A 15485-nucleotide genomic window follows, 5' to 3' on the forward strand; every position below is an offset into this window, starting at 1 on the left:
ACAAGTTTACCACCAGCAGAGTATAACAGTATACAGCAGTGTTATATTTAGGGATGCAACAATACGATATTGGTATTGAAAAACAGAGCCGATACTGAAAAATTGGCTGAATCGGATATCGGTTCCATGATATCGATTCAACCGATATCCTGAATGGGCTATGCAATACTATTTACATACTGCTTTTGGCCCAGACACTCTCAACGTTTGAACTTTTATTCATACAAAGCTGTTCAGTAGTTATTTTAAGGATGAATAACACTTACATAACAGAGTTAGATCTCTTGTGTAATACGTTAACTGTGTGCCATTTTCCCTCCAAACACTGGTATCGGTCAATATCGAGTATTAGTAGATAGTTAAAGTTAAAGTATCGATATCGGTGGATCGGTGCACTGCTAATAGCAGTGTTATATTGGACTAATGCATTAAAAATAAACAGACCTTTTAATGTGGCCTTCTTGAGGACTTTCATGGCGTAGAGCTGCCCAGCATCTGGTCCAGTCACTTTCTTCACTAGAAACACCTAAAACAAAACGGGAACAATAAAGAGGTCATTTAGGCATTTAAATCTGTCACTTTATATTTCATTATAATAGTTTTAATGTGAAAGAAATTTGATATTTGAATATATAGAGCCATATTGAACTAAGACTACAGAAGAGGTTCATAAAACCAGTTCTCTAAAATGCACTCTGAAAGATCAAAATGTGAGAGAAATAGTTTTGTCAGGGCACTAACTTCTGAAACACCACCTACTGGAATTTTAAAGATGCACTGCCTAACGTTTCTAGTGCTCATGCTTGTCTTTAAGGAGATATTATTGCAGATTCCACAGGTCAGCATTAAACATTATCATTTAATCTGTTTCCAAAGAGAAATGCAACAACATCAGCAAAGTTACAGGTCAGATATATGATGAGGCAAGCCCACTAACAGTAAGAATCAATGTTTTTCAAGGTAATTTTTAGCAATCCTATATTTATTGCAGTAGAGTGAAACATTACAGGTAAAGTAATATCTCCATGGAGACAAGCAGGTGGCATACTTTCCAGAAATGTTACATAGTTCATCTTTAAAGTAGCTTCAAAGCTCAAAATAATGGGAAAACTCCTTCACAGTATATAGCAGTATATATTACACTGGCTGCTCAATTCACTTGAATAAAAAAATAACATGTTGGCAGCACATGTGGATGCGAGTGCCGCATTGATTTTCTGGGTCGCTCTTGTAGTGATTAGCATAAACACACACGTAGCCATATAGCTAATTGCTCATTCATAAGATGATCACCATGGTAGCGCCTCTCCAGGGAACGTGAAATCAAAGCTCGCACTTCACTGGTATGGGGTCTGTGCCATGGATTTTAGACCAGTTTTGATCATGCACAAGGTAAACAAAACATATAATTAGCATAACTTCTGAACAGGCTGAGGAGGGGTTTTCAATAGACTGTTCACATGACAATCCCTATATTTTCTACAATCCCTATAGTTTAAAATTAAGATGTTAAACTGTCAGATTACAGATCATGGTTAATATCTATATATATCTAATATATCTAATATTGTCATTACAAGGCCTATCCACATGTACTGTTGTACAGATACTACACTCACAGGACAGAATTGAGCCTGTTTTTCTTTCACAATGTCTCTTTAATCCCTCAGTCATTCAGGTATGATCCATCATATTTCTTTTACTTTTGTCACAATAGGTTTGGAAAGTGGTGCCTTTATTCAACTCTAGAGATGTGATTGTTGTCAACTGAAAGGACTTTAAACCATGAGATTAGTATGGCAAGCTTGTGGAGAAATTCCTTTCAAATAACTACTGAGTGACTGTTGTATTTGGAAGACAGTACAATTCATTCTTTAAATCTTTAACATTTGTATTTATTTATTCTTTCATTTTTGTCTCTGCCATATTAGTTTACCCTTTTACATAATTTGTCAAGTCAAAACTTGCACATGTAAGAAAATTACAAAAGATCCCATCAGATGTACTGTATACGTGGCATTTCACTAACTTCAAAAATCAGATAATAGTCAGACTTGTACATATTGTACATACTTGTGCATGTGCATAGGCAAGGCAAAGCAAGTTTATCTGTATAGCATAATTTGTACACAAGGTCATTTTAATTCAAAACATAAATAATCACAAATAATCATCATAAAATTAACATTAAAGGAGAAGAGAGCAGAATAAAAACCTTTCAGTCATATGCACAGCTAAACAGAAATGTTTTGAGCTTGGATTTGAACATTATAAAAGTAGAGGCCTGTCTCACATCTTCAGGAAGATTGTTCCAGGTTTTAGCTGCATAAAACTGTGCATGCGACTGAAAGCATCTCAGTAAAATTATCAATAAAACTTAGACAGTGCTGAGGAGGTTTGTATAAGACTAAGTAGAATATGGAGGGTGATTGTTTTAGCTCCATTTTAAAAGAAAACATAGTCAAAAGATGAAAACACCCCAAATGACAACCTGTGACTAACTAAATTATCACTAAAAAATGCACACACACCTCCACCCTTTTTGTTTGCCCATGCTTCAGATTCAAATTTGAAGGTGGGTGGAGTTGGTTCCACTAGAATTGCATTACCCATGTTTTTGTCGAGCCATGTTTCGTTTAAAAACATAAAATCAAGATTAAAAGACGAGATAAAATCATTAATTAATTACATAAAGATCTGACATTGAGCACAGCAAGTTTCAGAAGGACTGGATGTTATCTTCTTGCAGGGAATGTGAACTAAATATCTCTGATTGGACAGTCTAACTGTCGTTCTGTTAATCTACATGGTGTAACTGTAGATATATCTCCATCACAGGGCCTCAGCATGATATTATCTTTGTCATGACTGTATGTCCTGGGACAGCAGAGGCCCTGTGTGTCCGAGCTCTTGGTGATAACAGCTCTGGGGAAAGGCAGGGAAGGGCGAGCTGACAGGAGTTTGGGTGAGGGATGGGGCGGAGGAGTATATTAGATGTGAAGGGAGCCAGGAGGCTTTCTAGATGGTTGGGACATATCATCAGCCATATGTCCCACATAGTCTGAAACTCTCCCTCAGAGTCTAAAATTCTCTCTCGGAGTCTAAAATTCTTCCATGTAGTCTAAAATTCTTCCCCCTAGCCTGAAATTCTCCCCCACAGCCTAAAATTCTCCCTCGGAGTCTAAAATTCTCCCCCGTAGTCTAAATATATACTATATTGGCATAACAAAATTAGACTTTGTTGCTCTTTGTATTCTCATAAGTTTATAAAAGAAATGAAAGATGAAAAATGTTAAAGATTTAATGTTGGCAATAAATGGCATTTATATTACACAAATTGAATGGGATGAAATAATTTAATTTGTGCCACCATAATCTTAACAAAATCTATGGGAAACTGCAGTGTATTAGCAATAATACCCCATGGAGACAAGCAGATATCACTTCACCTCAAAAGTTATGCAATGCACCTTTAAAAAGAAAAACTTTGCATTTTGAGTTTTATTTTTGAACTGAAATTGCTTCTTGCTGTTCTCTGTGTAAACTTGTGAGCACAAATGCGTCAGTGATGGCAGAGTTCCCATGTTTTAGGTTAGAGCGTGATTAATCTGTTGCTATGTAAACATGTTAAAATCAGCAGATGATGTGGACTCACAAACACGTGGTGGACTCATCATCACAACACAGCATTTCAATTTACAGCTTAGAGTCCTGTCTGTTCTTTAAAGACAGTTTTTGCAGTTAACTCTTACTTTGAAGGTCCACTGTGTAGGCTCATGTTTTTGGTGGGGAAGTAGAGCTAGAGCTGTGGACAAGTCGAAAAAACAATGAGCAGGATATTACAGTGTATGTACAGTAATGACTCATCTCATATAAGCAATAAAAACTAGGAGAAGTGTTCAAATCAGACAAAATGGTAATCCAATCAAGATGACATTTGTTACTGTGATGGGAAGAATACTTTGAAAATGTATTTAGTTACAGAATACTGAATACCCAAATTTAAATGTATTTTGTAACATATACCCATTAGCATAACGGAGCATAACAGCGCGTTTATAACTGCACAGGCTCAACAGCTGTGCAGGAGCAGGGCCAATGAAACGGGTAGACAGAAGGGAGCAACTACAGTAAACATAACAAAAATGATATAAGTGCATCAATATTTTAACTGGCGGATAAGTTTATCCATACACACATGTTGAATTTGAATTGAAAACTCTGATCAAACTCTGGGTTCTAAAATGTTTCCTGAGTTTCCAAGTAGGAATTCCAAGATGGAAAGGTGTTCCAGTTTGAATTTAAAAGTGGGATCTTGGAAAATCTGGCTTTTGAGGACAACTGGAAGGCAGCATAGTAATAACCCTGGAAAGAGGGCCACTATCAGCATCAAATGACCAGCTCTCGCCTGCATTTACTTTGATTATATAAATATCACAGAGTCACTTTGTTAACAAGGAAATTAAAGTCTCTCCAACTGTTCAAGCACTTTGAGTTTCTCACTGAATTTATTACCAAATGTTTGATACTGATTGTCCCTCTGTCAGATTTTGGCTTGTCATGACTCAAGTATACGCATTTTTGGACGATTTTAAAGACTTAAGATTTCAGTGAATAGTGGATTGCGTTTTAAATTGTGCACACTCATAATCGTATACACTGTACAACTGTTGGATCTTTGCAACTGCCCAGGCATTACAAATGAAAATGACTTTGTTGTTCTTTGGTCTGTGCAATATCTCAGTCAAAGAATAGTAATAGCAGCCCATTAATTTCTCTGCCTGGCATATTGCACAAAAAGTATTTAAATTCTCTATGAGGCATTTAGGCAATTACACATCATATAGGCCAATAAAATACAGAAGGAGCCACTAAAATTGGTAGAATGCAGAACTGGTTCAGTTTAGAGGACAATAGTGGATCAAGTTGTAGATGTCTTGTAAATGTAAGGTTAGGTTTGTAGTTTTGTCTAGTGTTGTTATGTCCTTTGGCAGGACAACAAAGAGCAAAGAGCAGACTTAAAGTAAATTCCACTGACTGATGTTAAAGAGGGGCTAAATCAGCTTTGGTAAAGAGAAAAGATGAAATTAAAACCTATTAAACTTTTAAATAGCCTACAGTGTTTTCAGCAAGTGATCAATATTTGGTAAACTTTCATTCTGTTTTCAGTTTTAAACTTGGAATTGCGACACGGAAAAAAAAAAAAAAAACACAGCGTGAAAAAGAAACTGCCAAAAGACAAACAAGAGCAATAAATGAACAAGGGTCATCTGTGCTGAAAGCAGCAAACAAGGGCCATCACTGCACTGTCACTACACTGTTACTACATCTTCACTACATCATCACTACACAGTTATTACACGTTACTACACCATCACCACACTGTCATGACACTGTCACTACACCATGACTACTACATCACTACACAATCACTATACTGTCACTATACCATCACTACATTGTCAGTACTACATCACTACACCGTCTCTACTGCATTACTACAGTCGCTACATCATCACTACACCATCACTGCTACATCACTATGCTGTCACTAACACGGTAACACGGTGATCTAAATATATAATTCAAATTAAACTTACCTTTCCAAAAGAGCCTTGTCCCAGGACCTTTCTGAGCTCAAACTGTCTCGGGTCGGCCTTCTCACACCCCTCCTTCACGTGGTGAGTGATACTGATCTCTTTGATGGGAATATCATCCTGAAATCACATATAAACAACAGTTTTTCAACAGTTTTCACGCTTTGTGACAGGAACAATACACGATGACGCCATGGTGATTCATGGCGTCTTCACTGAGCAGCAGAGAGACAGCAGAAGTTGACTTGTCTATAATCCTAGAAAACTAAAGCCCAAAATGTTTAGCCCAAAACACCCCAAAAGACAAGAAATTATTCTAAACATTTACCTTAACATCATTCAGTGTTCTATCTTATGCAAAATGGACTCTTGTGAGCTTTAAGCCATGTTATATTGTTGTTACCTCATCAAAAACACACCTGGGGTTGTGTTGTGTTTCATTCACACATGTTTGAGTAATCCTTTATCTGTCTACAACTCAACTGGTACTTTTAAAGTTAACTGCTGCCTTTTACCTTTGGTTCAGTAGATTAAATAATTTCAGTCCTAGAATAGGCAAATGATTCTGGTGAGGGTGCATGGAGTTTAAAACACAGTGGAGCACCTCCTGTACTATCACATGACATCACAAGGTGGAACAGAATGTTTTCAGTTTAAGAGAAGACCTAACTAAGAACGAGAAGAGCCTAAATAAGCAGGGTATCTGGGGTGTGTTTGTGATGAGGAAATAACATCATAACATAGATAACAAAATGGCGTAATATGGTGTCTTTAAGTGTTACACTTATAAAACTCATAAAAAGGATTAACTAAGGATTAGGATAAATCAAAGACTAAACCAGATCAAAACTAGGACTAACCAAAACTACACCAAAAAACAGGTCTAAACTGAATTGTGCTCCAGGATAGTAAAATACCACCAAGGACTAAAACTTAAAACCTCTACAGGACAATTTATTCAAAAATATATATGTAAAAAAATAACATACATATATACTTTTTAAAAATATATCCAGGAACCCCTCCTCTAACCATTCACTTTTCACAAGCACTCACATATGTACCAGTGCAAACCCATACTGGTGGAAAAGGTGGGAAAGTGTCTTGCTCAAGGACACGGCAGAACACAATTATTATTGGAAGGAATCGAACCTGACTAGTAGATGAACTATCAAACCAAAATATCATGGAGTAACTAAGGGCAGAAATGGAACAGCAACAACAGCTGCAACAACAAGAGACAAAGCAACAATTAAAGATGCACAGTGTAACATTTCTGGTAAGGATATGTTACCTGCTTCTTTCCATGGGTATGCTATTATTTAGCTGGAAAGTTATGTAGTATAGTATTAAACATTTTTTAAACACATTTTTACCAAGAGCAAGCTTGCCTCTCTACAGATCTAACCTGTAACTTGGCCTGGTGATGTCACATGCTTACCTCCATGGACATATATATACATGTTTAATACCATACTGTGAAGCCTTCCAATCCAATAACATCTCTAAGTAGACAAACAAGAGGTTTGCCCTCCTGCGGATAAGTTTCACAGTGTGCCTTTAAATTTAATAAGTCTGATATGTCTTTCCAAGTGTGTTCTGGGTATTGTAGTTCGCACTCTGTTTATAGTCGATGGTCTTGTTAACGTGTCAGGTGCCCCACAGAGGCATGCAGCAGGAGGTCTTGTATGATTAGTGTGAACATGAGATGGTTTTCATGGCACCACCTTCGATACCTCCCTCCCACTGAGACTAATGAACCACACAGCCCCAATGTATCTACATAGAAAACAACCACAAACCAGAACAGGCACAAATGAATCAAGTCCCGTACTGAACAACTGCAAAATATATCAAGTGTAAACAGATTAGGGTTGTCAAAAGTATCAAAAATCTGATAATAATCGATACCAAGACTAGTATCGAAACTAAATACTCATTTGAGCAGGTATCAGTACTAAAAACTCACATTTACAGGACAGAAATGAACCTTTCCTAGAATGATCTTAAGCATGATCGTGAGACTAGTTTAAACTACCTGGACGCCTGAGAGATTACACAGATATATAAAAAACTACTACGATGTTGAATGTTGAATCTTGAAAATTGCATTCTATTGTCTAAATAAAGAGTGTGTTTTTTTTTGTTTTTTTAATTATCATCATGGTATGGGAATCCGTATTGAGTACTGAGTCTGTTCCTTAGTATCGAAATCAGAGTTAGAAATTTTACTATCATGACAACACTAAAACACATAAAGGTAGAATTTCTATAAAATACACAACAGATTTTTGTATTCTATAGTTATATTCAATGCAATCAGACTTGAATAGTGACTTGGAGTGAGAGGCTAAATATCATATAGGCTAGCAGTAAACAGACAGCCCAAAAAAGGCTAAAGAAAAACTACTATGATCAACTTTTCCATACCCATGACTTGAAAATAAAATAATCCAATATAAATCATAATTTTTGTAATATGAAATTAGCTTTTAAAATGTATAACTTTTTCACAATATTGGTACAATTCTTAAAATATAAAATGGAAAATTTTAATTCAAATTGTACAAATTGTACACTCCAACATGGTAACTACACACCGTTTTGCACTGAACATAAATGACTGAGATATTTGATAAGATAAAATTATCTTGGCCAAAATTATCTTAAAACTACAGCACCAACACAACTTCATTTGTCATATTTTACTTGCTCAAAACAACATTAGGGACCATTCAATGTTTTTCTGAAGAAGGACAAGAAAATACCACAACTTCCTGTAACCCCAAATCAAACAGACCACGCAACATGTCGACCTATAAGACAACAAGCAAAACATCTACAGTCTAGTATCTTTCCGTGGTCCTTCTCTCCACTGCCCCCTTCTTCCACTGTACCTGTAGATCCCAGGAGACAGGTCTGTGAGTCCGGGTCAGCCCAAGTGCATTGTGGGTCCTGTTGTCTCTTCGGAGGGTGTGTGGAGCTAGCATGTTTCTGAGTATGTCTGATCTGAACTGATGATAGACTGGTCATGTGCCTTAGCCTCTCTCTCTCTCCTCCTCCTCCTCCCCTCCTCACTCCCTCCCACCTCCTCCTCTCTCTCTCTCTCTCTCTCTTCACTCCCTCCTCCTCTCTCTCTCTTCACTCCTTCTGTCTTTATTTAAAGTTGTCACCTTTTTAGCTTGCTCTCACTTACACCTTTCTCTCTCAAGATTTTTATTCTACATTAGTATTTTCAGCACAACTCCAGCAAAATTCATCAATGAACTGACCTAGACTTTGTATTTAGTAGCAGTACTAAAAGTAGTAGCAGTACTAGCAGCTATTAGCAGCTGCAGTAGTAGCCGTAGTAAAGCAGCAGTAGTTACAGTAGTTGCAACAGTATTACTAGTAGTAGATTTTTGATAATAAACACTAAATAAAAGGCTTGATCATTTTTATAGACATGTCATTTTCAACTCATCATAATAGTTTAATTCATATTACCTTATAATAATTATGGTCTAAAATGTATCAAATCAATACTACAACTACTCAGGAAATGTTTAACTTGGTTCTATTTTTTTTTCAATACCTGTTCAATGTAATATGAACAAAACTTTTACTATCAAGAAATCAGAATAAATACACTGGGTTCAAGCATGACCAATCACACATATTTCATTTTCCTTTTAAGAGGTTTAGCCTAAATAAAAAAAGAAAAGTACCTCAACAACAGGCCTATGTAGAGACAAGCATGCGTGTTTTAGGGCAGTGGGTGGCAGAGCTCAGTTATCTCCATCTCCATATTTTATCGGCACATAAATAATCTATAAGCCTCAGAACGAGTGGAGCAGTAAATATAGAAGTGTGTGGAGTTAGAGACATTTGTGCAGTGAGTCAGACACAGATGGAGCCAGGCAGTGACAGGATGCTAATGTAGCGCCTCGTCATCACAGGACGACACTGCCAGCACTGAGAAGCAGCCGGGATATACCTGAGACTGAGACATGCTCACTCCACACGCCCACCTATCCTGAGAGCGGCGGGGAGGGGGTGGAGAGGTATACTTGTGACATGCCCACTCACGTAAGACACACCCACCTGCCCTGAAAGGAAGGAGAAGAGGCCCTGCCAACACGCGCCTGTCCTAAGAGAAGGAGGAGGGAGGGGGGGGGGGGGGGGTTCACTCTTGAGACACACCCACTCACTGAAGCCCTGCCCACTTGTGCTGAGAAATGGGTCTCTCTGGAGGGGTGTGTATCTGTATTTGGGAGGGGTCTATGATGGAATATTTCTTATTTACAAAAAGCTGAGTTGTATTGAGCTCAATAGATCAAAGCTGTTATCAATCTTTTGAGTTTTGCTTACAAACGTTTGTGATTTTGTTACTTTTGATACTTTGCAGTGACATCACACTGGGAGTGTTCTACATGCATCTCTATGGTAGAATGTTCAGCAGTTACCATGGCGACACAATGCGCACATTCACAAACACTGTCAAAAAGAGTTTAGATTGTCTGAAAACTCAAGAAAAAATACAAAATGGATTTAAACAGCACATTTGCAGAAGCCTGTGATCAATATGAACGTCCATCGTTCTGTTTAGAAGTTTGATTTTCAACAAAAAGATGAAAGTGACTAACTGAAAAACTATTAGCTAATGCTAGTTAGCTTGTAACATTACAGTCTAATGTTATTTGAGAGGGACTTGTTTAACAGCAGAAATCAGCTCATCTGCTGTAGTTCCAGTTAAGTCAGTTCTTTATGGTCAGATTGTGTTAAAATAAAGCTCAGATTAAAGTCTAACAGAGCTTCAGACAGAGCAGTGCCTTCTGTTAGCATCACACCACCAGAGAATGTTGATGGCATCAGCTGCAAAGTATCAATAGTTAGGGCTATAGAAATGATAAAATCATACATTTTTAAACATGAAATTTAGTATCGTTGGTCAGAACTGAAGAGGATTAATGAATTTAAGCAAAACAAACAAAAACAGATCTACTATAATTTTAGACCCATCAAAAACAGTATATACGGAACTTTGTACTAACATGGGCTAAAAACACAGAATAAAGCAGGCATCTTAGTTTAACCTTAGGACTGAACCAGGTCTCAGCCAGGACCACTACAAAAGGAATCAACTACTACTGCACTTATCTGGACTAAACCAGGCCACAACCTACTTTTGTGTAAGTGATTAGGTTTAATTTTCCTCAAATGCAAATGACGTAACACTACTTTCCGTCAGCAAGCGCCAAAAGTCTATAAATACTGCAGTTCACGTGAGTGGAGTTCATACAGTAAAACACTAATTATACGCCGTTGTCCTCCTTCTCCGTCCTGGATTCAAATACAGAGGAGCCAATGCCGCCAAGCTAACCAGGCTAAATACAGATATGACACAAAGCAGAAGAGACAGAACCTCTGCCACTGTCAGTGTAGATTGAGTACAGTACTACGAGTCAAAAGTTTGGACAAGCCCTCTCATTCAATGTTTTTTTTTCTTTATGTTTACTGCTGTCTACATTTTATATACATATAGAATACATCAAACACAGTATATGAAGCAAGATATATGGAATTATGTCTTAAAAGATAAAAAGGTAATTAAATAATATTTTTTTATATTTTATATTCAAATCCTCAAAGCAGCCACCCTTTGCTTTGCCAAAAAATATTTTAGCTTTTTTTTTCCATTACTATATGATTACATATATTTTGGTTCATATATGTGATGTCTTCTGTATGTATATAAAATGTAGAGATTAGTAAAAATAAAGAAAAAAATCCCTTGAATGAGAAGGTGTGTCCAGACTTTTGACTGGCTGTGTATAAATGAGCATTTATACACAAGCTCATAAAATTAATAATTAAATTGCTTGACATTTGTCCTTTGTGATTAACTCTTGAAAATTTGTTAACAAACACGAAATGAGACATTTAAGATGAGTCTCTTCACAGGTAGTACAATTTAACAAAAATTTAAAACTATACTAAATAAAGTCAAAAGATAAACTGTACAGTATTGCTTTGGCACACAGAGTAAAGGACAGGAGAAATTATAGACTTTGTGGGATTTACAAATTGTTACAAAATTGTATAAAATTGTGTTACAGCCATTTTTTAAACCTTTTTTCAGATATGCATTGCATCCACCTGCTGCTCTCGCTCTACCTCCCTCTCTATCTACCCTTCTCTCCAGCTCTCACTCCATCTCTCTACCTCTTTCGCCACCTCTTTCTCTCTACCTCTACCCCCTGCATTGCTCTATTTCCCTCTCTCCCTTTTTCCTCTTTTCTCTCTCTCTCTCTCTCCCTCTCTCCCTATTTCCCTCCCTCTCTGTGCAGTAATCAGTCTCAAATCTGATTTGTAGTGTTGGTCTAAATGAGTGTGATGTGGTTACAGGGATGCAGCTATGGACTCCAGAGACAGATCCAATCCAGGATTAAACCAGGATGAAACAGTACAAAATCAGGACAAAATCAGGATGAAATCAGGACGAAACCAAGATGAAACCAGGTCTAAGCCAGGTCTAAGCCAGGTCTTAACCAGATCTAAACCAGAGCTAAAAAAAAAAAAAGTTCTAAATCCAGCCTAAACTAGGAGTAAATGAGGTCTGAACCAGCTCTGATACACAATGACCACTGTGACTGACATGGAAATGAACATCGGTATTAAACAGGGCTCAAACCAACTGTGGAAGCACCCTAAATCAAAACTAAACCAGGATTAAATCACTGCACATCACGCTAGTGAGCAACAGATATTTTTTTTTCCATTTGTACCAAAATGACTATGTAACACTACTGAAAACCTGCACGTATCACTGATAAAGAAAATAGAATTGGAGAACATAGTAAGTACGTCACAGCGGTGGAGGTGAAAATGGAGACTGATTGAAAATATTGAAAATAAGCTATTAAAGATCGCTCAAAAATTGATGAGTCAAATACCCTTCAAGAGGGTAAATGAGAAGGGGAAACAACTATAACATGGTTAAAATCTCAGAAAAGTTGATTTAGCAGAACAGTTTTGAGTAAAATCCCTTGATGTTAGTTGCGATCAGCGGAAAGTTTTGTCATTTCTCTTTTAATTAGCCCATAGGAGCACACAGTACTCACAGCAGTAGCCTGCCCTTGGACCGGACCATTGCACTGCTGAGACGGGGGGGCTCTGTCAGAATAGCACTTCCTGTGGAGCAGACGACGTAATGACTTGAGCTGAGACCTGAGAGCTCCAACGAGTCCAGAGACAGCACAGACACAGGCTCTGCAAACTGTCATGAGGACTGCACAAAATACTACAGGATGTATGGTTTACAGAAAGTCAGTGTTTATAAGAAAAAAAAAAAAAAATATATATATATATAGATGTTTTTAATCATTTTTAGTTTTCAAGTTGAAGGATTTTGTAAAACATTATCAAACTTCCAACTTCTGTCACTAGTAGAAGTAAGTTTGGTAGCAGCAACAGCAGTCGAGGTTGAAAAAATTGAAATCAAAATCAAAATCTGAGGAAAAAAAAAGATTTCTTTAACTTCACCTGCAAACACAACTTTCCAAAAATGTTTTTCCAAAAATGCCACAGAAATGGTCTAATGAATGAAAGACAAAAAATTCCAAAATGCTATTGTGTATTCCTTTAAATCTTGCATAATCCAAAAGCACCTCGTTCTTGTTTCTACAGTTATAGTTGGTTGAGGAAGTTAGTTTAGTTTAAATGAATTGTTTTAAAATACTGCAGTGGTTAATGAAGAAAAGTCCCGAAAATGTATTGCCAAGTCCTTCAAATCTCTTGTCAAAAATAATCCCAAAATGCTCTCTTGCAGTCGTTTAAATCTCGTCTAATCCCAGAGTGCCGTGCGGTAGTCCCTTCGGTGCGCTTGTATCAGTCCCGGGCTGATGTGCGTGTAAGTCAGGGGATCCCCACAGTGCAGAGGATATGGGGAATCTCCACTCACTCAGCTGATGGAAAGAGTGAGTGGAGCAGTGACATGTCATAAACACAACAGGAGGAGAGAGCGAGAGAGAGTGAAGGGGGGAGAGAGGGGGGTGTAGAGAGAGAAGAGGGGGGTGAAACTCTTATCTTATAAGACTTATGTTATAAGTCTTATAGCTTTGTATTGCTTCATTATATTGAATTATGTTGTTAAAATTATTTTCTGAATTTCATATTAATGCCCAACTATGCCCCTACTACTACTACTAACATTTTAGCGAAAAATAGACATGTTTTCTTCATTTGATGTTTTTATTGTACTTTTTTTTTATTGCCATGAAATGCAGGTGATATACCGCCTCCAGAAAGTTACACGGTGTTGTTTTAATACACTTTACATCTAGGTAAACTAAACTGAAATAACTTCTGCAATATTTTTGAGTTATTATGATCGTATTTATACCATACCAGATTTATACCATAAAATTATTCTAATCACATTTACAGTTGAAGGTCCATACACAGGCTGACATGGAGAGGAGAGTGAGTGAGAAAGGAGGGGTGAGGAGAGGTGAATAGGGGTATCCCATTGGCCCTGTCCCGATTTGGACCAGTGCCCTTTGCCTCTCCCTCCCCTCTCTCCCTTCCTCCCCCTCTAACTGACTGTGACCAATGGAAAAGCACCACGATAGAGAACTGTCAGCTGCATAACAGCTATTTACACGTTTACAAGTGCTCACATACACACACACACAGACACGAGTAAACATGAGGGAGTAAGGTGTCACTAATGGAATAAATAAATTAAGTCACATATTTTTAAAATCCAAAACTGCAAATTGTAATAAAAGATGCAGCAATATTTTTTTAAAGTATCATTAAATATAGATGATAAACAATAATACTGAAACTGATTTATGTCACTGACCTAACAACCCAAGAGCAGATTTATACCATAAAACTATTCTAAATTTATAATATTGTAAAAAAAAAAAAAAAAAAAAAATGAGCTGCAATAAATGAACAGCAGAGTGAAACACTTTAGTCATTAGCCTGAATCTGTATTGAGTCATAGAAGTTATTAATACAAACTTTAATAGGTTAAATATGATCATACAGACATTCACTCATGTGAATATTAGTGATGTTCCAAAGGGTTTGTGAAACCTAGGAACAAGTGAATGAGATGGCTAAAATACCCGTTTCCTACATCAGCTTTAGATACTTGTTTGAGTGAAGAAAATACTATGTTTTGTATCAGTAACTTAGCAACAGCATTGGATGAACTGAAGTCATGTTCTTTAATACATTATTTGAATGGATTATTCCGATGACCTTATTCAGACACTATTTTTAATCCAAAACATGTCTTTAAATGTCATGGTTGAGATTAAAGAGAACTGAGTGTAAAATCAATCTTAGGCGCAGAGATAGGGGTAGATAGACTTTGGAAAGTTACACTGCAAGTTTCTGTATTTTTAATTTTTTTTCTAATTTCAGTTATGTTCAAAACAACACTTCTTTTCTCTTCAATACAAGTTATAGGGAAAACACAATTTTTTTTTATATTTGGGCAAGTACAGATATATTGTATAAGGTCAAAATAAGTCTACTGTGTACTGTCTGCATCTAATTATAAAATGTTTTTGTGAGTATCAGGAAGTGCGCATCAGTTTAATGGTCAAGGCAAAACTCCGCTCTGGTCTCTGAAAGTTGTGAAAAGCGCTTATAAACTCATCGCGGTGAATAATTAGGATGTCCAGAATGCATAAGGAAAGTGTGGAATAACTTTGGACCACTGTTTAAAATTAACCAGTTCTGTTTTAAACATTTTTAAGACTTTAAAAATCAGGGACAGCGAGCAAGCAAGCTTTAATATTGGAATAGTATCACATTAACATTTGAACTTACACACTAAAGGGTAACTCATGGCCATAGAAATGCACAGTTGGTCAGTGCATAGGTTAA

At 36.9% G+C, this 15485-nt stretch overlaps 1 protein-coding gene across 3 annotated transcripts in view; it reads right to left on the minus strand.

Annotated features, from left to right (window-relative positions):
- rps6ka3b (ribosomal protein S6 kinase, polypeptide 3b) overlaps positions 1-15485 on the minus strand; it is an 86393-nt gene that overhangs the window by 19121 nt on the left and 51787 nt on the right. For all 3 annotated transcript variants that reach the window (XM_033985876.2, XM_033985875.2, XM_055229996.1), the window contains 2 exons: positions 5601-5717; positions 445-526 (listed from right to left, as the gene is read on the minus strand). In XM_033985876.2, the coding sequence (XP_033841767.1) occupies positions 445-526; positions 5601-5717 (199 nt within the window). The remainder of the gene's footprint in view (positions 1-444; positions 527-5600; positions 5718-15485) is intronic.

Source organism: Periophthalmus magnuspinnatus, chromosome 20 (assembly GCF_009829125.3).
Source record: "Periophthalmus magnuspinnatus isolate fPerMag1 chromosome 20, fPerMag1.2.pri, whole genome shotgun sequence".
NCBI classification, from domain to species: Eukaryota; Metazoa; Chordata; class Actinopteri; order Gobiiformes; family Gobiidae; genus Periophthalmus; species Periophthalmus magnuspinnatus.